General features: G+C 50.5%; 5 protein-coding genes; 4 read left to right on the top strand and 1 right to left on the bottom strand.

Annotated features, from left to right (window-relative positions):
* Positions 1-1,918: 1,918 nt before the first annotated feature.
* On the top strand, positions 1,919-2,387 carry FFUJ_01643 (uncharacterized protein; the record flags this gene model as incomplete). XM_023576428.1 has 3 exons in its annotated part: positions 1,919-2,083; positions 2,143-2,155; positions 2,212-2,387. The coding sequence occupies 3 exons, from the start codon at positions 1,919-1,921 to the stop codon at positions 2,385-2,387; spliced, it is 354 nt and encodes a 117-aa protein (XP_023425476.1).
* A 725-nt stretch (positions 2,388-3,112) lies between these two features.
* Positions 3,113-3,785, top strand: FFUJ_01642 (related to ER-Golgi SNARE complex subunit BET1 protein; the record flags this gene model as incomplete). XM_023576439.1 has 3 exons in its annotated part: positions 3,113-3,123; positions 3,212-3,518; positions 3,579-3,785. 3 exons carry the CDS (start codon positions 3,113-3,115, stop codon positions 3,783-3,785), a joined length of 525 nt encoding a protein of 174 aa, XP_023425477.1.
* A 390-nt stretch (positions 3,786-4,175) lies between these two features.
* On the bottom strand, positions 4,176-5,293 carry FFUJ_01641 (uncharacterized protein; the record flags this gene model as incomplete). XM_023576451.1 has 2 exons in its annotated part: positions 4,176-5,210; positions 5,258-5,293. The coding sequence occupies 2 exons, from the start codon at positions 5,291-5,293 to the stop codon at positions 4,176-4,178; spliced, it is 1,071 nt and encodes a 356-aa protein (XP_023423945.1).
* A 6,229-nt stretch (positions 5,294-11,522) lies between these two features.
* On the top strand, positions 11,523-19,936 carry FFUJ_01640 (probable glutamate synthase (NADPH); the record flags this gene model as incomplete). XM_023576462.1 has 3 exons in its annotated part: positions 11,523-11,701; positions 11,751-19,745; positions 19,801-19,936. The coding sequence occupies 3 exons, from the start codon at positions 11,523-11,525 to the stop codon at positions 19,934-19,936; spliced, it is 8,310 nt and encodes a 2,769-aa protein (XP_023423946.1).
* Positions 19,937-21,589: 1,653 nt separating this feature from the next.
* On the top strand, positions 21,590-24,006 carry FFUJ_01639 (related to VTC2-putative polyphosphate synthetase; the record flags this gene model as incomplete). XM_023576473.1 has 3 exons in its annotated part: positions 21,590-22,244; positions 22,301-23,880; positions 23,932-24,006. The coding sequence occupies 3 exons, from the start codon at positions 21,590-21,592 to the stop codon at positions 24,004-24,006; spliced, it is 2,310 nt and encodes a 769-aa protein (XP_023423947.1).
* Between the last annotated feature and the right edge of the window lie 494 nt (positions 24,007-24,500).

Genomic DNA, 24,500 nt, shown 5'->3' on the forward strand with positions numbered 1-24,500 from the left:
AGGTAAGCCGGAGGGAAAAAGGGGAAGGGAAGTAATCGGACTTATCATCAGCATCGCCCAGTATGACTTCATCTTGCTGGAGGACTTTGCTGCTGGAGATTCGGTTCCAGATCCTTGATCTTGCCAAATATCGCATTCCTTTGTACAAAGATGAGCTCTTATTGTTAGAACAAGTTAAAAAGCTCGGTGAACCTCTTGCTATGGCAAGGTCTTCCTATGGCATATAAATGACTAATGATTCCCGATATACGAAACGAGTGGGAAGAGAGTTGCGTTGAACTCAAAGTTCTTCCAAAAGTTCGGGTTCCTCATACGTTGACGTTACAGAGAACTAATTTAGTACGTTTGGCAACACATTGAGCTTCCAGCGTCTGGATAGCAGCTTGGCTTGGACGACGAGCGCCATGAAATCAAGACTAGACTACACAGTTGTCATAAACTCCATTTCAAAGCCCTCCCCACATTGGGTGGCTTCAACGAGGAGTATTCTTTGATCTTGGAGTTCACTATTTAGTCTCCAAGCGACTCGCATTGTCGGTATTCGCACCTTCACTTCGGTAGAAAAGAAAACTCAGAAATCGAGTATGTCACAAGGGCCACCGAAGTTGCGTAGCAAACTCAGCCCTGAAGAGCCAGAGTACTGGGGATATCTGGGAAGATTGTTTGCAGTGTTGGCCAAGGACAGCAGGCTACAAAATTCATGGCGAAAGTAAGTTTCCAATCCATTGAGAGCTATATTATCGCTATTCATCTGACGTGTAATGGAGCTTGTATCTCTTTTCGGTACTAGGTAATTTACCACTGTAGCTCAAGGACTTACTTGTTTTCGAGGGCTTCAATGTAGCATTTGCCTATGGCGCTGGCCACCCATACCCCCTCAATCATATTCGTCTCATGGCAGATCCTGGAGTTGCCGCAGTGGAAGTTCGAGATTCTTACGGCTTTATATCTCATCCATGATCGATGCTCGGGACTTCTTCAACGCCTATCAGAAAGCTGGGGATGGCAGCACTTAGAATCGATAAGTCTGAGTCTTGCCTCGCTTGCTCCCTGTTCGAGCAACGAATAGATCAGTGAACTTATATGTATGGCTAGCGAGTTGCCCCTAGTATGCCGAAGCTGCAGCCCGTTTGCATTATGGAATGAGCAAAAAGGCATCGCAGCAGGCTTCTTACCGCAAGAGTGATGCGTCTATGATATGGCAGAGCACTTAGAAGACGTACATCCAACCTCGTGTTACAGAGGCATGGGAACGAGTTTTAAGGACACTCTCATTCCCCAGTAGGAGTTTTTGGATCCTAAGTCGATCGAGTCTAATGGTGATATCATCATACAACTTGCTTTGTCGGATGGTATTGTGTACCATATCTCTAGAACAGATATGTGATCACACTTGAGTAAGAGAGCAATCTGTTAATGAGAAAAGGCATTGTAGACTAACAAAGTAGGCATATTGTGAGCGAGTCGGAAAGCTTCTAGTCCTAAATAAGAAAGCTACAATGCTGATCGAAATGCCTAAGACATACTGAACTTACCTAAGTCTTTTCATTAACTACCTTAGGTACATAGAAAAGAGGTTTACAGTTTTCTCACCTCGCATTGCCTATCAACCTTGAAGACAGTATTGAGTGATCTCCAGCAGATCACGTGGGAGACTTAGCATAGGTAGGTAGGTAGATACCCGCTTGGTCTACTACCTAGTCTATATCGGGCTAGATCCATCAGCTCATCCTCTGGTTGCCATGGATATTAAGGGAACGAGATCTGGGTCGCACTTGCAGCTCAGCACCCGCAGCTCGCGCCGCATTTCAACCTTTGCATACATCCACTTCGTTCACCTCTCTGCATTCACACCGCTGCCAAACAACATCGCACTTTTCACTACTTAGCTTTTCATAAAAGCAATACCAACGCAACGATGGCCGACAACAACGCTACTCTTCCCCAGGATCCTTCCCAGGTCCAGGGCGCTACCTTTGCCGAGGAGAAGGGAAAGGGAAAGGCTCCTGCTGAGCAGATGACTGAGGACACCACTATGGATGAGGATGACGACGATGACAGCGACGATGATGATGATGAGGAGGTATGGCTGCCGTCCTCCGATACTTGGTTCTCGACAATTGCTAACATTGATTTTCTTAGGTCCCCGAAGCCGGTAATTACATGCACTGTAAAATTCAGACCATGAATCAAGCTAACCCACGCGCCCAGATGAGGAAGATGGCTTGGAGGAGATTGACCCCAACAACATCGTCCAAGGTCGCCGTACTCGAGGTGCCCAAATTGACTTCGCCAAGGCCGCCGAGCAAGTCCCTGCCGACGACGAGGATGAGGAAGACGATGAAGACTTCCAGCCCCCCAACGAGGACACCAAGATGTCTGACTAAATGCACGCCATGCCCTGATCTTATGGGTGTTTATGGAGGAGATAGTACGATGTTATGAATTTTGGAACTGAGCAAAAATAAAACGGCGTGGGCGCGGATGATTATACCTGTTTACCCAGGCTCTGGGCTTGGGGATCTAGGCGGCACGGAGTCGTGGATAGCATCAGCCACCTTTAGCATTCAACCGCTTTGCATATGTACTGTACGTGTGCAGTTACATGCATTTATGAGCAATTTGAGATGGCATTAATACAGTCAAAATCCCTGTGCAACATCAATGTTGCGGTGTTTATCACGCGCTGATTTGAGAAATTATAGCTGTGCTGAAGCTCTGCCTGCTCTAAGCTCATGTGCCATGTTTGACTCACTTATGCCTACCATCCATAGTAAACCATCATGCCCGTCATTGTATACGTAATTAAGTGCCTATCTCAACAACATATCAACTTAATTGTGACTTGTCCTCAAGTCGAAATTCAACATCAAACTCCAGACTATGACACGGGATTGGACAGCCCCTCGGTACGTATCCTCCGTCCTCCCCAATCCAATGAGCCAGACCGCTGTCATCAGCTAAGAGAACACCTAAGAAAAACAACCAGGGTATCGTAGGGGGGAGGACCCAAGATTCGCGAACCCCTCGATAATTTTTTAATCTTCATCTCCTTTATACACAAACCCTTTCTTGGTTTGCCCCCCGACTATCTGGTCTCGACAGAATAGTCATGGCGCAACGGTACGACGCTCCTTTGCAGATGGTGGCAAATCGCATCATCAGAACCCGAACAATCGATTCGAGACAAAGTATTGACAGCGCATCATAGATTCGGTGCATCGTCGCTTCATCAGCGCGACTCTCGCAGCGCTCTCTTCGAGGGCTACAACGGCGACGCAGCATCTCGACGACCCGTTAGCGCCAGTCCAAACCGAGGATACGGCTACGGCGGCTACGGAGCCCCCTCGCCTTCGCCCCTTGGACAGGGAGGTTTCGATGCATCGAGACCTGGTTCGTTCCGCTCTGCGACGCCGAACAAGAGGGGCCAGTATAGCGATGCGGTGCTCAATGAGCTTGAGAGCCAGAACGATGCGCAGGTGGAGGGTATTCTTGGCAAGGTCAAGGTGTTGAAGGACGTGAGTTTTACTCCTTTCCAAGGGATGCTGGTGGTGGAGGAGCTGACAGTTGGTTGATAGATGACGGTTGCGATTGGAGACGAGATCCGTGAGTCCTCGGCGCTGGCGGAGAAGATGAACGATAGTTTCGACTCGACACGCCTGCGACTTCGTGGCACTATGAACCGCATGCTTGTTATGGCTCAGCGAACTGGTGTTGGCTGGAAGGTCTGGCTCATCTTCTTCGCCGCTGTGATCATGCTTTTCATCTACGTTTGGCTATTTTAATGTCGAGGTCTTCACATGACACGACTCGAATCATCGACTGAAGAGCACGGAGACATTGATTGACTGAGAAAAAGAAAAAGAGCAGTACGATGTGCATTCTGAAATGGCGTTTGGATGGGCGTTTTGCAATTTACAATAATGCATGATAATCGGTGATCTTGGCAGACACGGGAGAAGCATCACATCACGCAACGATCAAGTTGCCCTCTACAAAGGTTGTAATCACACTTCTGGGCAAGCCTGTGGCTAGCAACCCATCTTTCACTTACATATCGAAAGACGGGAAGCGCTCAACTTCAATTCTGCTTTGATAATGAACAATGAATGGGTATATAACACTGCTGTCTGAACTAGTCTATCTATTGATCGTGTCGCATTAGTCGTAAAGTGCTAGCCGTGACGGGCTCGTCGTCCAGCGGGACTGCTCTGCATAAAACTGCTGCCGTCTTGAGAGAGAAGGTTACTTAGATCCATGCTGGCGCGTGGATGTGCCATGCTAGAACGGCCCTGGAAAGTAGGCGACATAGGACGAGGGAGGGTTGCAGAGCGAGGTGCGAAACTAACGTCAACGTCGTCTTCATCATCGTCCTCGTCGTCACTGGATGACTCTTGTTCGCTACTGGAGATTTCGGCCTCGGAGTCGGTATGCTCGTAGCCGCCGCTCTCAGCCTCGGGGATATCTTCGTCAAGATCGGCATCCATATCCATGCCAAGGTCATCGTCTTGAGCGAAGTCTTCCTCGTCGAGAAGATGGCCGTTATCCTCTTCTTCTTCGAGCTCTTCGGTGTCGCCGTACATATCGTTAGCATCCGGCTCACCGCGGACCAGGGCCTCACGAAAAGCGTCGTCGCCCATCCTCATACGTGCTTGCATGAGATCGTTCTGGCGCTCTGCTCTCAGAGCCTCATCATCTGTTTCTTCACCATCCTCTTCATCCTCATCCTCTTCCTCGTCCTCTTCGTCATCGTCCTCATCTTCGTCGCCAAAAGCATATCCTTCTTCATCAGCATCAGGAATTTCATCGTCTAAATCTTGAGCTCCGTCAAGCTGGACATCATCCATAGTACCCTCGCCAGGCATACCCTCCGCTTCAGCTTCAGCTAGTTCTTGAGCTAGTTGTTCTCGGCGCATTGCTTCTTGGTGCTCCTCTTGCTCCCGCTTCTCCTCACGCATCTGGTGCAATGTCTTAGGAACACCTGGGGGTTTCAGCCAGCCACTGCCATAATTTTGAACGTTCAGTCGTCTTCTTTGCATGTACTGTTCGTCTGCGGCCAGCCGAGCGAGAGCTGATCGTTCAATGAGCTTTGTTCGTTGTCGGGCCTGGTTTGCGCCATGTTGAATGTTATGTGTATCACCGCTAAAGTCGTCGAGAGGTCCAGGTGGGGTGTAAGGACTGCGAGAAGATCTGTACCACAAAGAATGCGACTAAGTACATTAGCATTTGTAGTTAACTACGTCCGCAACAGCCTTACGTCTCGCGGTGTGAAATCTGGTAGTGTAGTGAACATGACAGCCAGGTCAAGACGCGGTCGCGTCAAGCTGTTAGGTGTAGCTATTGATGTTGTATTGACTTGACATTTCCAGGACAACAACCTTAAGTCTCCTCTTACGAAATGGCGGGGCAGTTCCCGCCATAAACGCGCTTCAGCGCCTAATAGCCGCCATTGGTGGGAACCCGTTGTCGAAACAATGCAACATTACGAGCTTCACAAAACGTTAATGAGTTAAAGGAATTAACAGGGTTGTTGATCAAAAAGTGATATGTGAATTATGAAACCTGAGTTTGGCTGGCTGTGAACATCTCCGGTCGACTAAACACTACCTCAAATACGGCTGAATATTTTCCAGCGGCTGGGTCGGCTTGACATGAGCGGTTTACAGCAGAGGGCAACACCTTGCTTGTTCTAGACTCATGTCTCTGATCTGGGAAATGAAACCCCCAAAGAGCGACTGCAACTCTGTCGATCTGAAATTGAACTGAACTCACCGCCTGGAGCCAAGCATATGATCTCCTTTCGGAGACTTTCTGATACGATCAACAATGAGGCTGCAGGAAGAGTCGGTGGTTTATTCATTTTGTTTGGTAACTAAATCTTCGACTGCCGTGTGCTGTGCCTTGTGCTGCTTCAGCATTGGATGGATGGTATCTCGACAAACTCCTGCAACTCGCTTGCATTACTGCCCTGTACCGTACAGCGCTAGACCCTTGCTTCATGCAAAGAATTCGTTCCATACCTTGGTAGGTAAAGTAGCTCGTAAATTACCTGTAGCAAAACTCGAGTTGGACATCGGAAGAAGTCGGAATCAGGAGTGGGAGGCTCCCTAGCCAGTAGTGAGCACAGCAAAGCAACCATAGCAACTCCGGAATTTGGCCGCAAAGACCGTCGGCTTCTCTCCGTCGGCCTCGAACTGAATGAGATTTTTTGTTTTTGCTCTGGATTTTCGGGGATCGGGAAGTTGGACTCTGGGCATCTCTGGTTCATAGACTGAACGAGGCTATGTCTACGGATTGACGGCTCCGCAAGCCCGTAATGGAGATGCACTGCACTTACTGCAGACGGCCCAGCCTAGCAATGTAGGCCACAGCGGCAGCAGCAATAAGAGCAGCACAAGTTACATGAGATGCCGTTTAGCACCGCCGAACTCGCTGTGGTCCACAGGCAGTCTCCGCTCAAGGCAAACGAGCCAGCAACTCGCTTTTATTTATAATCTCTCAACTCTTGATTTGAGCTCCTTTCAGGATCCATTCGCCCGCCGCCGTTTTAGTATATTTTATATGCGGTATCAACGCCGAGAGATAAGCAATTGTGGCTCCCCGCGCTAGGAAATACGGCCAACGCGAACGAGATCTGGTAGCATTGGACTGGATCCTCCTGAGTCTTGACTGTAATGCGGCCAAGACGAGTTGAGAGCGTCGTACGTATTTGTGAAAGACATATGCTGTCATGTCTAACGGAGGACAAAGACCGTACTCGTCATGCATCGGGGAGCAGTGACTTGAGATCCGTGCAAAACTCCTCAAATGTTGTCTGTCTTTCCCCAGACCACATGTTTTTACAGCCCTTGCAACCATTGGCCTCTCAGTGTTGTACCGGTTCGAATTGCCCATCTCAGTGACGTCTTTCATGCAAGCCCACTGCAACTGCAACACTTCACAGAACCTAACCTCGCAGGCAGGGTCCCCGCAGGGACTCCCGAAGCATGGTGAGACAGGTGCATCTGCGCGATGGCGTCGACTAAAGACGGCGCTAGACGATCTTCTACCCTTGGCACGCTTTGGCTGCCGTGTGTGTGGTGTGCACGGCACGAGCTTGTTCCGTTTTAGTGCACCTGGAGACATAGTAAACGGTGGTTGGCTCGAGATAAGAAACGACTTGACTTTGGAAGCCCTGATTGGTCGCCTCTCCCAATTTTATGTTGTCCATCTTTTGACTGTGAATCTGTGAGATAATGAGGTGACGGCGATGAACATCACACGTGTAAGTGCCTCGCATCAACGATCCAAGGCGCTGACTCTGACTCCGAGAACCAAAAACGCTCACGTTGGGGGTCCATGTCCTCGGCTGGCTCTGAGATGCGCTCGGCGACTCTCAGAAACATCCCGAGATCCCAGGGCACAATTTCAAAATTCAACTCCACTATGCAGTGTGGCCTGCTTCTCACGCGAGTCCAGGAGGGATATTCCATAACGGCAATGGCCGTGGTTGAGGCAAATAACAGGACAGGGAAGCGACTCTAATTATCTCAAACGTTGTAATGCTTGCGTCGACGTGGTATACTGGCAGGTAGAGACAGGCAAGACAAGGTGGAAGATCACAGCCAGCCTAGAGCCTAAATGATATTCACTTCACGTATGTACCACACCAAATTACAACATATGAGTATAACGTAGCAATAATCTAGCGTTTGCATGTACGTAGGGACAATGGTTAAGGTAGTGAGTGGCACACGGACGGAATCACATCTCGAATCTCGCACAGAGAATCCAGATGCAACACCAGCATCCAGCTACTCGGACTGAAGTGCAGTGTAGGTAGTGCAAGATGGGGGTTGATAGACGAATCAGGCCCATCCCAAGCTCCCCCGCGCAGCATCTGTACGTCAAAGGTCCCGCCCCAGGTTCACAAGGACGCTGATGCTCATGCCTCATGGCTCCTCAATGCTGCTCGTAGAGACGAGACAACGTGGGCGCGACATCGGACTAGCTGGGCTTTGAAAATGGCAAGCCATGATTGGTGTCGCAAGTTGGAGGTTGAGCTGATCCCTGCAGAGGAAGGTTTAACGTTCCAGCCGGCGTCGCACGGATTCGCAGCATCTTCCAGCCATTCGGCGCCATCCATTCAAACCCTGGCACTCTAGACACCCTGATCCATGAACTCGAAGCGCTCGTCGGGAGTCAGAGTGCGGTCGTAAGTGGTTGGCTCGTCGTTAGCGGCAAAGCAGTCCATCCCTCGGCCGTATTTCTCTTACACGAAACCATGTTGCAAAGCCATTCACAGATTGACAGCTTGGCGGATAGATATGCGATAATAGTAGCTGTAGCTGCCTATTAGCCTGTGCTTGATTGGACGCAATGACGAGAACACACCTTTCCACGTCGGTTAAACAGATCAGATTAGGCTCCATGAATGCGGAGAGCGGAGCATAGCGGAGAGGAGCGATTTCAACGGAAAACAGGAGCGGCGGAGGTTATTGCGGCTATGGTCCAGGGTGGGAACGTCGGAGAGGAAACAACAGCAAATGAGGCCATTCATGAAGGTTGATATTTGTATTAGAAACGAATTGACTGGCTGTAGGACGCTGACCGAGCTACTGACCGCTAAACTACAATCTTACGGGGTTGCAGATGGAACGCGTCAGGTCAGGTCGAAGGATGTTCAAAAGTCAGGCAATGATCATGGAGTGGGTTGATTCACAACGCGGGGAGTCAATACTATTATGAGGGGATCCATGGGGAATTACGGAGTACCCTGTTAATTAATTATGATACCGCATGTATCGAAACAGATACATCTTGCCACTATTTGATTGAACGACGTGTGCCCTTTTTTCGAAGACGTAGTTGTTGGCAGATCTCAACCCTCCAAGACTGTAGATCAGAAATAGAGGGCTGCGGCAACACATTTCCTATTCTGACTCGTCTAATATGCTGCGTTGTGCATCTCCTAGCACAGTGATATTCAAAAAAAAAAAGATGTGCGCGTCTCCTTTCGCCTCCAAAGAGGAATCTGCCGAGGATGCAGGCCGATCTACGGAGGAGGGTGAGCGGAACACGGACGGGCGCACCCCAAGGCTTAAGTCGAGGGCTTCAAAAGTGAGTTCGGAGGAATTTCCGAAGCGTGAGAACGGGAAGCCCGTAAGATGATTCTGAATAAAAAGTACAGAGAAATAAGGGATAATGGTATGGATAGATGGGGTTTGATACAAGGAAGCAAAGTGTTGAACGAATCGCGGAGTATGGAACGGCATGTATAGCATGGGAAATTTGGAGAATAACACGATACTTAGCAATAGGTCATCCCTAGGCTTTAGCAACCCTTACAACTTGTGTAACCAACATGTCAGCGGAAGAGATGCCGAAAGTAAGAGGTGAGACGAGAAGTCCTGAGCTTCCTAATGCTGATACATTCGAAAGGGGATGTTGCTCGAACAGTGGCATGTCAATGATGGGAGCGTCGTACAAATGCCTGTAACCTCATTTGCTTGCGGCTGTTTCCTGGCATGTGCGTTTTCCTCCTCCTCCTCCTCCTCCTGCTGTGCCCCAATTCCCGTCTATGGGGGAAACGGTAGGGAAATGGGGCCACGGTAGGGTCCATGCCGTTCGCCCACCTCGAGTTCGGAGCCAGCACGCCGAAGACAAACTCTCAAAAGAATTATAGGTGAATGATGGCTTGTGAGGACTGTTATTCTTCTGGAATTGTTGTCAGGATGAGATTAAAAAAAAAGCAGAGCTGAGCAATACACAGAGGAATTAATGAAAGTCAAATTTCATGTGAAATACCATTTCCTGACGTCCATCATACCTTAGTGACCTTTGTGTCTACAGAGAGTGCTCCTCAAGCCATCAACATCATCAACATCATCGGTCCCCCCACTGCGCTATGCACAACCCCGGTATCTCGCTCTGACGCCGCATTCTCGGCCTCGACCATAGACTCTTTCCAAGCCCTATTCAAGATACACACCCCTACCGAACTAGCTTTCCCCCTCATGTACACCCCTCTCCCTGGCGGGTTCCTCCCCTCCACGCACGCCGTAGCCGCTCCATTGGATTTTTTTTTTTGGTGTTCGCTTGTTCATTTTCCCTTTCGTGGGGCTTTTTTTCCCTGAGCTGCTCCGAAGCTGGACCCAGTTGGATTGACTCGAGAAAAAGAGGCAGTGAACCATTGAGCTGTCACTATTACTGCTATAGTTACTCGAGCTGCTATTGGACTGGCCTTCTTTTGCTGGACGGCTTCGGACATCAATTCCCTTTCTCCCGTGCCCTCCACTTCGACTCTCACTCTCGCTCCCACTCATCTCCCGCCCATTCATAAAAGCAGAGCTGTTGCCCTCCCCCTCCAACTTCTTCTCTCCTCTTGATCTCTTCCTCCTACTGCCACTGCTCTGTCCTCTCGCGTTCGCCTCTCCTTAGAATCTAACGTGCCTACTACCTGCTACTGCACTGCAAGCCAGTCGCCTTTTGATACCCTTTCGTTTCACGAATAACCTCTTTGGTGAAGAGGACCACCACCTGGTAAGTTTGTTATGAGTACTCCCTATCGAAAGCAACGGTTTCCCGCCTGGAGCCGAACTGGATTCACTTCTGCATCTCCTACGACACCTGGTGCAGCTGCTCGACACTGAACTACCTGGATAAACGATCTTCGGGCCATCGCTGCTTATTCTTGAGACCTGAACTGGCGACATACCGAAATCACATGTCTCAGACGACAAGTGAAGGCAGCATTTCCAGCGGACTAGCTTGACGGGCCTCTCCGATTGCGCTCCTCTGGCATTGGTGGCATTTGTTTCCATTTCCAACTGTTGGTGGCATCGCTGCAGTGACGTCCATCCCCAGGCGCCTCTTCGGCCCCCCTTGTCTTAGCCGCATGGCTGCATGGTTAGGTTGTTAGCATTGCACAGTCCATCATTGGCCCTGTTGCTCTAAACATCCCACTCCAATGCAGCCAGGACAAGGGCCCCGCTCGGCAGACCGCCGATAATTTGGTGGGTCGATGGTCCAAATAAGACAGCTCAGAAGCTTGGTCGAGAGCCTGCATTGTCTTGGAAGTGGATGTTATGAAATGGACACTTCAGCATTGTCATGGCGCTGTTCGCTCGACAATGCTACGCAAAACCATTCAGCCAGGAATAGAGGCTGTAGTGAGAGCTGCGGGCGCAACTTGGCGGGGCATATTCTCTGGTGATTTGAGTTATCGTCAGACTTCCTTATCTCTACCCGATGCCGGAGCCACCAACGTTTTTTTTCATTAGCGACCCCTCAATGAGCAGCAAACCCTGGACTGCCTCGGACAACCTTTCGGAACCTGTTTGAGCTCATCGGAACTGGTCCTGCAGCCTGTTACACGGAGCGCGTTTAATCACCATATCTTCCTTTTACCCGTGCTAATTAATTGAATGCTAGATCTCCGTTAGAGTGGCTACAGCTGCTCTTACCAACGCGCCCCGCGATCCTACGTCGCCCACCGAACTCCCCCACAACCCCACCCGAGTTCGATCGAATCCTTGCCTAGCATGGGCCTAAACGAGGACTTCGACGACCGACATATTCAAACCGAAGCCGAGCAACAACCATACATACCTTATGAGTATCAGACTGAGAACAATGACTCGTGGGCTGGTGCCTTGCCGGTGAAGCAGGGTCTCTATGACCCTTCTTATGAGAAGGATGCTTGCGGTGTCGGCTTTGCTTGGTCAGTTACTCCTCAGATCACCATCATAACCTTGCTAACATGTTCATAGCCACATCAAGGGCAAGCCTAGCCACAAGATTGTCAGCGATGCCCGTAACCTGCTCTGCAACATGACCCACCGTGGTGCCGTGGGATCTGATGCACGAGATGGTGATGGTGCTGGTGTCATGACATCCATCCCCCACCGGTTCTTCATCAAGAACTTTGAGAAGGAGGAGGACATTAAACTGCCTCCCCTGGGCCAGTACGCCGTGGGAAACCTGTTTTTTAAGCCCGACGAGGAGACTCTTCAAGAGTCCAAGAGGCAGCTGGAAGATGTTGCCGAGTCGCTGGGCCTCCGAGTCCTAGGATGGCGAAGGCCTCCTGTCGACTCGACTCTTCTAGGACCTGCCGCCAAATCGCGTGAGCCCATCATCGCTCAGCCTTTTGTTGTCCTGGCCTCTGCCTACGGTACTGGAAATGCTCCTGAGATGACCGACCCTGAGAAGTTTGACGAACGCTTGTTTGAGAGACAGCTGTACATCCTTCGAAAGCGTGCCACTCAGAGCATTGGCCTTCACAACTGGTTCTACCTCTGCTCCCTTTCAAACAAGAACATTGTTTACAAGGGTCAGCTCGCTCCCGTCCAGGTTTACTCTTACTATCATGATCTTGTCAACGCTGATTACGAGGCTCACTTTGCTCTGGTGCACTCTCGTTTCTCTACAAACACATTCCCCTCATGGGACCGTGCTCAGCCTCTCCGATGGGCTGCCCACAACGGTGAAATTAACACACTACGAGGAAACAAGAACTGGATGCGCGCCCGTGAGGGTGTGATGCAGTCTGATATCTTCAAGGAGGAGCTTGAGCAGATGTACCCTGTTGTCGAGGATGGTGGTTCCGATTCTGCTGCTTTCGATAACGTTCTCGAGCTTCTTACCATCAACGGTGTTCTCTCTCTTCCCGAAGCTGTTATGCTCATGGTTCCTGAGGCTTGGCAAGGCAACCAGCACATGGACCCCAAGAAGGCTGCATTCTACGAGTGGGCTGCTTGCCAGATGGAGCCTTGGGATGGCCCTGCTCTGTTCACATTCGCTGATGGCCGATACTGCGGTGCCAACCTTGACCGAAATGGTCTCCGACCTTGCCGTTTCTACGTGATGGACGATGACCGTATCATCTGTGCTTCCGAGGTCGGAACTATCCCCGTCGAGCCCGAGACCGTCATCCAGAAGGGTCGTCTTCAGCCCGGCCGTATGTTGTTGGTCGATACACAGGCTGGTCGTATCATTGATGACAAGGAATTGAAGGAGGCTGTCTCGAGTCGATATGATTTCCGAGCCTGGCTCGATAGTGAATTGATTACTCTGCCCAAGGTCGTTGAGATCATGGAGCAGGCCCTGGACCTTGCACCCAAGCTTGATGACAAGGCTATCCAGGCTGACCCCCTTCTCCTCTCTTACGGTTATACCCACGAGCAGGTTTCCTTGCTGCTCGCTCCTATGGCCGCTGATGAGAAGGAAGCTCTTGGTTCCATGGGTAACGATGCTCCCCTTGCCTGCTTGACCCAGGCTCCTCGTCTCCTCTATGATTACTTCCGACAACTCTTCGCTCAGGTCACTAACCCTCCCATTGATCCTATCCGAGAGTCCATTGTCATGTCTCTTGAGTGTTATGTTGGTCCCCAGGGTAACCTGCTGGAGATGGACGCTTCCCAGTGTGGTCGTCTGCTGCTTCCCAGCCCCATCCTCTCCATCGAGGAGTTTAATGCCGTCAAGAACATGTCCAACAAGTACTCTGAGTGGACTGTCAAGACTATTGATCTGACCTTCCCCAAGAACCAAGGTATCCAGGGCTATATCAAGCACCTCGATGAGATCTGTAACGAGGCCTCCGCCGCCATCGAGTCTCGCGACCGTGTCATTGTCCTTTCCGACCGCAATACCTCGGCTGACCGCGTGCCTGTTTCCGCTGTCCTCGCTTCTGCTATGGTTCACCATCACCTTGTCAGCAACAAGTGGCGATCCATGGTTGCTCTTGTTGTCGAGACTGCTGAGGCTCGTGAGGTTCACCACATGTGTGTCCTCCTCGGTTACGGTGCTGATGCCATCAACCCTTACCTTGCCATGGAGTGCATTCTCAAGCTGAACCGCGAGGGTCTCATCAAGAAGAAGACTACCAACGAGACTCTTATCCGTAACTACAAACACTCCTGCGACGGTGGTATTCTCAAGGTTATGAGCAAGATGGGTATTTCTACTCTTGCCTCTTACAAGGGTGCCCAGATCTTCGAAATTCTGGGTCTTGATGAGACAGTTGTTGAGCGATGCTTCAGGGGTACTGCTTCTCGTATCCAGGGTATGACTTTCGAGCTCATTGCTGAGGAGGCTTTCCGATTCCATGAGCGTGGTTTCCCCACCCGCGAGACTATCCTCCCCTCTGGTCTTCCCGAGTCTGGCGAGTACCACTGGCGAGATGGTGGTGAGCCCCACGTCAACGACCCTACCTCGATTGCCAACATCCAGGACGCCGTTCGCACCAAGAACGACAAGTCCTACGAGGCCTACTCCCGCTCCGAATATGAGCAGATCAAGAACTGTACCCTCCGTGGTCTTCTTGACTTCAAGTTTGAGGACTGCACTCCTGTTCCCATCGACCAGGTCGAGCCTTGGACTGACATCGTCCGACGCTTCTGCACTGGCGCCATGTCTTACGGTTCCATCTCCATGGAGTCTCACTCTACTCTTGCCGTTGCCATGAACCGTCTTGGTGGCAAGTCCAACACTGGTGAGGGTGGTGAGGATCCCGAGCGATCTCAGCGTATGCCTAACGGTGACACCATGCGTTCTGCTATCAAGCAGGTCGCTTCTGGTCGTTTCGGTGTCACCTCTGCCTACCTTGCTGACTCGGACGAGCTTCAGATCAAGATGGCCCAGGGTGCCAAGCCTGGTGAGGGTGGTGAGCTTCCTGGCCACAAGGTGTCCAAGTCTATTGCTCGCACCCGTCACTCCACCCCTGGTGTCGGTCTTATCTCGCCTCCTCCTCACCACGACATTTACTCCATCGAGGATCTCAAGCAGCTGATCTACGATCTTAAGTGCTCTAGCCCTCGATCCCGAGTCTCCGTCAAGCTTGTGTCTGAGGTCGGTGTCGGTATCGTCGCCTCTGGTGTCGCCAAGGCCAAGGCCGATCACATCCTGATCTCTGGTCACGATGGTGGTACTGGTGCCTCTCGATGGACTGGTATCAAGTACGCCGGTCTTCCTTGGGAGTTGGGTCTGGCTGAGACTCATCAGACTCTGGTTCTCAACGATCTTCGTGGCCGTGTCGTTGTCCAGACTGATGGTCAGCTCAAGACCGGTCGTGACGTTGCACTGGCTTGTCTGTTAGGTGCTGAGGAATGGGGCTTTGCCACCGCTCCTCTCATCGCTATGGGCTGTGTCTTTATGAGAAAGTGCCTCGAAATTAGCACTATGGTTAGGACATCCCAAGGACCTAAGCCTATCTCTGCTATCAACATTGGGGACACACTATATGATCCCAATGATAACCCTGTCCTATGTCTTGCCGTGGCTCCTGTTCAACAAGGTCGTTTGAAGGAGATACGCTATAAAGAGTTCGATTCACGACGCAACGTGTCTTTCAAGTGTACGCCTGATCACATATTGCCCCTTCGAACCTATGGCACCAGGCCTTCGGTCAGCAAGATCAGTGTGACTTGGTTCACGTATTGTGATAGACACTCCCTTGATCGCCAGGCGGACAATCTTCGCTTTGAAGATTTGGTTGACACTATCTACAGAGACTTGATGGATAGTCATGAAGTTGAGATTCCTGGACAAGCCGCGGCCCATGGGTATATCGATACTATTCTAACACGACACTACCACCAAGGACAAGACGATCGTTACTCGAACAAGATCGTTGAAGTTCTTTCTCGATTGGCCAACCATGAACTTGAAAACAATCCAGACCTGGTTCGTGAGGCTATGCACGATGCTGTAGATCTGTACTTTGAAAATCCTCCCAATCTCGTGGACGATGCAGAGTACGATGATGATGCCCCTACCATCGATCTTGGCCCTGACTTTGTGGCTCTTCGAGACGCTACCCTGGCAAGTACAACTGCTGGCAGTACTTATCGCCGCACACCTTCGTTGAATCAGCCAGACTCACAGTCATCTCGCCAATCTCAGCAAACCCAGCGGGACTCTCAACAGTCTGGAGGCATACCTCAAGGCTCTGGCGGTATATCTAGACAAGTATCGTTGAATACCCAAGCATCCAGCTCCTCGTTCGTGGATTCTTCGGCCATAGCTCTATCTGAAGAGGCCATTCAACGATTCAATCGGGTAAAGACATCTATCAACCGTAAGCCTTGTCCATGTGGTGGTATTCGCAAGATCTATCGCCAGTTTGCCTCTGAAGAACAAGCCCAGCTTGTTCAGTCTCTACTACTCAGTCAACATGCTCATATGGTAGACCCATATGTTGTTCGAGATGGAGATGAGATCAATGTTTCTGTCGAGACATTTGAGGGCTTCTGCAATAAAGAAGCTAAACGGATGCACCTCAAGCTGCATCGTGCTCCATTGACCTTTGTCCCGGCTCCTAGTGGACAAGATCAAGCAACAGATGAAGCTCTACCAATCGACCCATACTTCCTTGGTTTATGGCTTGGTGATGGTGGAGCTGAGGGTCCTTTTATCTATGGCAGTGACCATGAGACTCGTGTTTGGCTATCCAGCTATGTTGATCGTTTGAATAATGGCAGACCAGCTGGTACTAGGCCATTGAAACTTAGAGAGTATCGAACGCAGCAAGCTAGTGACTCTCTGCGTAACTCTAACTATAGGGCTAGAGTTGATGTCTTCCGTTGGGCCATTACTTCAGAGTTACATGCACCTGGCCGGCCATGGAGTCCCATTCGAGAAGGCTTACAAAACCTTGGGCTTCTCAACAACAAGAGCGCTGGTATCCCAGACTGCTACCTCCAGGCCAGCAAGCAAGCACGCCTGGCAGTCCTGGCAGGTCTTATAGACGCTGATGGTTGCTATGTCAAGTCTCATAATACCTACCGGTTTATCCAGCACGGTGCAGGACACAGGAAGATCGTCGAAGATGCTAAGACTTTGGCTCTTAGCTGTGGCATTTCAGTGACAGGTGTTGACACGTCGACACCTCTCAACCAGTGGAACAACAGGCATGGGCCAAGCGTCCAGTACGTGATCTATCTAGGTAAAGGTTCAAACGAGTTCCAGAACCACCTGTTGATCCCACGCAAGAGAATGAACCCAGCAAAGACATTCTATACGCACGATGCACGACCTTTTACTGTCTCGGACGTCGAGGATGGTCAGTACAGAGGAATCCAGGTTTCTGGAGGGCTATTCCAGCTCCAGAACCGCCTCGTTACTCACAATTGCCACCTGAACACTTGCCCTGTTGGTATCGCTACCCAGGATCCTGAGCTTCGCAAGAAGTTCACCGGAACTCCCGAGCACGTCATCAATTTCTTCTACTATGTTGCCAACGAGCTCCGGGCTATCATGGCCCAGCTTGGTTTCCGAACCATCAACGAGATGGTTGGCCATGTCGAAGTCCTCAAGATGCGTGATGACCTTCGAACCCACAAGACAGCCAACATTGACCTGTCTCTCCTCCTGACACCCGCACACAAGCTCCGACCCGGTGTTGCCACCTTCAACGTCCGAAAGCAGGACCACAAGCTCCACGTTCGACTCGATAACAAGCTTATCTCCGAGTCTGAGTTGACTCTCGACAAGGGTCTCCCCTCCAGAATCGAGTGTGACATCGTCAACACTGACCGAGCAATGGGTACTTCACTTTCTTACCACATCTCCAAGCGATACGGCGAGGCTGGACTGCCTATGGACACTGTCCATGTTAATATCAAGGGCTCCGCTGGTCAGTCCTTCGGTGCTTTCCTTGCCCCTGGTGTCACCCTTGAGCTTGAGGGTGATGCCAACGATTATGTTGGCAAAGGCTTGTCTGGTGGTCGTCTGATCATCTATCCTCCCCGCTCCGCTGTCTTCAAGTCGGAAGAGAACATTCTCATTGGTAACACTTGCTTGTACGGTGCTACTACTGGTACTTGCTTCTTCCGTGGTGTTGCTGCCGAGCGTTTTGCTGTCCGAAACTCCGGTGCTACCGCCGTCGTTGAAGGTGTCGGTGACCACGGTTGTGAGTACATGACTGGTGGTCGCGTTGTTGTTCTTGGATCTACTGGTCGCAACTTTGCTGCTGGTATGTCTGGTGGTATTGCCTACATCTTGGATGTTCACGGTGATTTCCACTCCAAGCTCAACGGCGAGATGGTTGAGACCAGTGGACTTGAGGACCCTGCTGAGATTGCTTTCGTTCGCGGTCTCATTGAGGATCATCACCACTACACTGGTTCCGAGCGCGCAGCTCGCATCCTGGTTGACTTTAACCGAGCTCTTCCTCGTTTCATCAAGATTCTTCCTGTCGATTACAAGCGTGTCCTGGAGGAAGAGGCTGCCAAGGCTGCTGAAGCCAAGCGTGCCGAGTACAACCTTCCTGCTGTCTCTGGCGTCCAGCACAAGAAGTCGGAGAAGGTTGCCAAACTCCAGGATCTCGAGGAGGCTGTTGGTGACAACGCTGCCGAGAAGAAGCGTGCCCTTGTTCTCGACAAGACTCGAGGTTTCAAGATGTACAAGCGCCGCCAGGAGAAATACCGCCCTGTCAATTCTCGTCTCAAGGATTGGGCTGAGCTGAGCTCTCGTCTGGACGAGGACGAGCTTAAATACCAGTCAGCTCGCTGCATGGACTGCGGTGTGCCATTCTGTCAGTCCGAGACTGGCTGCCCTATCTCCAACATTATCCCCAAATGGAACGAATTGGTGTTCCAAAATCAGTGGAAGGATGCTCTCAACCGTCTCCTGATGACCAACAACTTCCCGGAGTTCACTGGTCGTGTTTGCCCGGCTCCTTGCGAGGGTGCTTGTGTCTTGGGTATCAATGAGGACCCTGTCGGTATCAAGTCTATTGAGTGCGCTATCATTGACCGTGGTTTCGAGATGGGATGGATGGTTCCTCAGCCTCCCAAGGTCCGAACTGGCAAGACTGTCGCGATCATTGGATCTGGTCCTGCTGGTCTGGCCGCTGCTGATCAGCTCAACCGTGCCGGTCACCTCGTTACTGTTTACGAGCGAGCCGACCGTCTCGGAGGTCTCCTCATGTACGGTATTCCCAACATGAAGCTTGACAAGCGTATTGTCAAGCGTCGTACCGACTTCATGGCCTCTGAGGGTATCATCTTCAAGACTGGCGTTGCTGTTGGCGAGGAAGGCCACCCTTCTCTCAACGACCTCCGAGCCAGCAACAGCGCCGTCGTCATTGCAACTGGTGCTACTGTTGCCCGCGACCTTCCTATCAAGGGACGTCAGCTCGATGGTATTCACTACGCTATGGAGTTCCTCCACAAGAACACCAAGTCTCTCCTTGACTCCGAGCTTGCGGACAACACCTACATCTCCGCCAAGGGCAAGGACGTCGTCGTCATTGGCGGCGGTGACACTGGTAACGATTGTATTGGTACTTCTCTCCGTCACGGTGCCAAATCCGTCACCAACTTCGAGCTTCTGCCTCAGCCACCTCCTGAGCGTGCTAACGACAACCCTTGGCCTCAGTGGCCTCGTATCTACCGTGTTGATTACGGTCACACCGAGGTTCGCCAGCACACTGGCAAGGATCCTCGTGAGTACTGCATCATGTCTGAGGAGTTTATGGATGATGGCTCTGGCAAGGTCAAGGGCATCAACACCATCCGCGTGGAGTGGACCAAGTCCCCTAGCGGCGGCTGGGACATGAAGAAGGTTGAGGGCTCTCAGCAGTTCTTCCCTGCCGACCTCGTCCTCCTTGCCATGGGTTTCCTTGGACCTGAGGCTCGTGTTCTTGGTGACGAGATCGAGAAGGATGCTCGCAAGAACGTCAAGACCGCCCCCGGCAAGTACAGCACCAACCTCGAGGGCGTCTTCGCTGCTGGTGACGCCCGCCGCGGTCAATCTCTCATTGTCTGGTAAGTTTCAACTATGTCGATCCACATGAAAAAACTTCACTAACAAATGTCTCAGGGGTATCAACGAAGGTCGCCAGGCTGCTCGTGAGATTGATCTCTATCTCGAGAAGTATACCAACCTGCCTGTCACCGGTGGTATCACCAAGCGCACTGCGCAGGAGATTTTCAGCCAGATCAAGGTCGAGGCTTGAAGAAAAATTGCATAGTTTCTTTATTTATTCTATATTTGGGACACGGGAGCAACGGATCGGATACAGCATGATACCATGACCATGGAATCGGATATGATAAAGGTGTCTGTTCAGGAATGATGAATGTATTAGTTATACCAATTTGAATCACTGTTGGCTACGACAGGCTATTAGAATACTTGATCTGGCAATTTTCGCTCTTGTGAGGTTTTAGGGAGATTAACAAAATGTTTAGGAAAGTCTTATAAAGATATCCTAAACTTAGTAAAGTTTAGGTTACTTTAGTCTTGGCCCCAAGAAATGAGGTCTCAGAGGGAGGAATTTGCGGCACTTCGTCGTGAATGCCGTCTCGCCAAGCAAGCTCAGATGTGCAGCGTGTTCATGGATGCGTGTGTTGAACAATACCTGCCATTGGCTAGATCCCGAGTTCGAAATGAAAAGTGAAATTCGCATCAGAGACAGGTCGCGTGCCCTCTTGTCAACTTGAGCTCAAACTGCATATTCACGACATTTGATTGGTAAACAAGACAACGACACATTTATTGAGAGAACAAGCATCGAGCCTGTTGGTGATAATATTAAGGCTGGAGGTTGAGCAATGCAACGTAAGTCAACTCACGTGCTATCGGCGTTGCTAAGGAAATGATTTATTCGAATCTGGCTTAGCTGCAAACTCTAGTCAAAAGCCAATTTTTACCGTAGAGATAGTGACCTGCCATGACAGAGCCTGAATACGAAGAATCTTGAGAGCTTTTCACACCCGAAAACTCTTCAGCTTTCACTAACAAGAATTACTTGAAGCCATAAATTGAGACTATTCGGCCAATTCTCTTCACGTGCGTAGATGGAGACACATGAATGCACGCAGAAGCAGGGATTAGACAACGGGAATGATATGCACCTAGATTTAGATGCATCCACGGTAACACGTGTGTAAGTGGTAGATTCTGATAGGGCAATTGGAGACCAATTCAACATGGGCTACGAGAACCGAGGCGAAACGGGTATCAAGCTGCCAGGTCGCTTCCAGCGGGTTATGGGTCTGTTACGCTTGCATTTTCCACTGAGGGTTAGTTTCAGCAGCTGTTTTGGACACCGAAGAGCTACTGAAGAGCTGTTTTTGTAGTGAGTGGGTGCTGCCCATACTGTAGGTGGTCTAACGTTTACTGCCTTGCTTGCCGCTAGTGGGGTCCCGGCGTCAGGTCCAGGTCCAGGTCCAGGGCAGTCAGTCTGTTGATCCATCGTTGCCCAGCCTTTTTCTCGTTCAACTTCTTGAAACTACAACTGTAACTTATTTTGTGTTATCGTGCACCTTCATCTTCGCACGTCACAACAACAAACTTCGATCGTCACATCTAGTATCGTCGTGTATTCTTTCTGTCGCGAGTCTACCATCTCTAGACAGCATCATCTCGCCTCGGCCGTCTAGTCTCCATTGTCGCGCCTCGAAGATATAATCCGCTCTTGACCGAACTGCATCATCATTGTGTCATGCGCCGCAATTGAACGTATTCCGAACTCATAAACGCATTACCTTTGTCTCAGGTACGATCTCTCGACGGTCTATCTCCCCCTACACAGCAACCTGTTGGTCGCCTGCTTGGAGATAATTGGCCTATCTCGTCGTAAAGCTACAACCGCTATCCACCCACAATGCGCTTCGGTCGAACCCTCCGCGAGTCCATCTATCCGCCATGGAAGGACAAGTACATTGACTATGCGAAGCTAAAGAGCTTGTTGAGGGAGGATGTGGCCGATGACGATAACCAGCCGTGGACCGAGGAGGACGAGACTCGCTTCTGCGAAGAGATCTTCAACAACCAACTCGAGAAGGTCGCCCAGTTCCAAGAGCAACGCTTTAACGCTCTCAAGGAACGAGTTGACGCTGCTTTCGATAAGCTCAAGGAATTGGCTCCCGTCGAGTCCTCAGAGGACGATGGAGCTCCTCAAAAGGGCGAGATCTCGGCTTCCCGCTTGCGCACTCTGGAATCAGAGCTTGATGAGATCACTAATGAGGTTCGTGAGCTCAAGAAGTATAGCAACATCAACTACACTGGCTTCCTCAAGATTATTAAGAAGCACGACCGGAAGCGAGGAGACCGTTACAAGGTCCGACCAATGATGCAGTTGAGCCTTTCTCAGCGACCATTCAACTCTGAGACTGGCTACTCCCCGCTACTCAACAAGCTGTCCATCATGTACTTTGCCATTAGGCAACAGCTCGAAGATGGCGGAGAGCAGCTGCCACCCCTGGATCTCGAGTCTCAGGGCGAGACTCACAATGGCGAGCGCTACACAGCTCACAAGTGTAAGTCAAATTCAAGGCGCATTCAGCTTTGTTGCACTTTGCTAACTCAATTATAGTCTGGGTCCATCCTGATAACTTGCTCGAGGTCAAGACTGTCATCCTTCGACATCTACCGGCTCTTGTTTACAGCGAGCAGTCCGCCAAAGAGCTTGATGGCAGCGACTCTCCCTCTATCACTTCGCTGTACTTCGATAATAAGCAATTTGAGCTTTACGGTGAGAAGGTTAACCGCAAATCCGAAGCAACGTCCCTGCGACTTCGCTGGTATGGACAATTGGCTACTCGACCCGAGATTTTCGTCGAGCAAAAGACAGTCGATGACAAGGGCGGCAGCCAGGACCTCAAGTTCACAATCAAGGACAAATACGTCAAATCATTCGTGAATGGCGAATACAACCCTGAGAAGGCGGTCCAGAAGATGAAGAGGCAGAGCTTTGCCCCTGAAAAGATTGAGCAATTCCAGGAGACTGTCAACAACATACAAAAATACGTCAAGGAGAAGGGTCTCAGCCCTGTCCTGAGGGCCAACTACGTTCGAACTGCTTTTCAGAAGCCTGCTGATGATCGCATTCGCATCGCCATCGATACCGACGTGGCATTCATTCGTGAGGACACTCTTGATCCCAGCCGCCCTTGCCGCGATCCAAATGAGTGGCACCGTCTTGACATCGATGAAAGCGAGATGACCTACCCCTTCAAGAAGATGAACCAGAGTGAGGTCAACCGTTTCCCTTATGCCCTTCTCGAGATCAAGTTGAAGGAGGATAGTCAACGAAAGCACCCCACATGGGTTGAGGACTTGATGTCCTCCCACTTGGTTCACCCTACCCCTCGCTTCTCCAAGTTCGTCCATGGTATTGCAGCTCTCTTTGAAGATTACGTCAACAACTTGCCTTTCTGGCTCAGTGATCTCGAGTCTGATATCCGAAAGGACCCTCAGAAGACATTTGAGGAGGAGGAGCAGCGACGTGCTCAACGACATGAGGATGTTATGGCTGTCGGAAGTCTGATTGGCGCGGGAGCTAAATCTGGGTCCTATAAGCCTACCCAAAGCTCACCAGTCAGCAAGTCTTATCTGGCCGAACGCATGTCGAAGGATTCGATTGCTCAAGCTCTTAACAGGCGGACGTCTACTCCCGCAAATGGGGAAGAAGCTGGCGAGAGCAGTTCTCAGCAACGGTCAGAGCAGGAGAGGTCCTACGGAACTCTCTCATCTGTTATCCCAGGATTCTCACTATCCAAGTACTCAAGGGCGAAGCGGGCATCTCAACAGCCATTGCCAGAGGGTGTAGTTGCGCCGACAGAATGGATCAAGAACATGGGCGAGCTCAAGGTTGAGCCCAAAGTTTGGCTCGCCAATGAGCGAACTTTCCTTAAGTGGCAGCATATCTGTATCCTTCAGGGCGGTCTGGCTGTTGGTCTTTACACAGCAGCTGGTGAGAACACACTTGCTTCTGTCATTGGTCTCTTGTTTGTCCTTATTGCTGTCTTTGCCGGCATCTGGGGTTATGCAATGCTGAGAATCAGACGAACCATGATCGTGGAGCGAAGCGGTAAGGACTTTGACAACATGATCGGGCCCATGATTATCAGTGGCTCACTCATGCTTGTACTTATTCTCAACTTTTTCTTTGCGGTAAGTTATATTATCCCTCTGGTATTTGATTGAGACTAATGATCATTGCAGTATCGGGAGGCCTTTGGAAAATTCAAGGATGATCAGAGTAGCTTGGGAGAGCTTCTGTCTGAAGATCTGAAGTAATTGCAGGGGGGATGAGCGAAAGAGACGGAGGGTGTATAGTATGTTCTACACGAGCTTTGATAGGATGGGCGTTGGATACTACATACTCGCTGGTGTTTTGCATAATCATTTCGATGAAGGATTGGCTATTACTAGCTAGATGCATTTAAGCAGTTTAATTGTCTCTGGTGTAGATGTTTCTATGCAAGTTTTGGATGCCCCTGAGAAGATGTATGCAGGTCTGGGGTTGGTCATGCAGGGTTATACGAAGCGTGACACCTCGGCGAAGAGGAGAGAGAGACTGGAGAGTGTGCCTGAATGATTGATTGATCAGATATGGCAATCAACTGTAGATTGTCAAGGTTACTGTGTGATGTCTTGGCTCCAGTGCAGTTACTCAGAGAGAATACTGAGGGTATCGCAGTGAGCAAAAAACTGGATAGGTAGGTATCTTTGAATGGCTGCGTGTTGGCTGCGCGTCCCCTCGGCTGTGTATCAGACACTTTCCGTTAAAA

The sequence above is a fragment of the Fusarium fujikuroi genome, chromosome FFUJ_chr01, assembly GCF_900079805.1.
Source record: "Fusarium fujikuroi IMI 58289 draft genome, chromosome FFUJ_chr01".
In the NCBI taxonomy this organism is placed as follows: Eukaryota; Fungi; Ascomycota; class Sordariomycetes; order Hypocreales; family Nectriaceae; genus Fusarium; species Fusarium fujikuroi.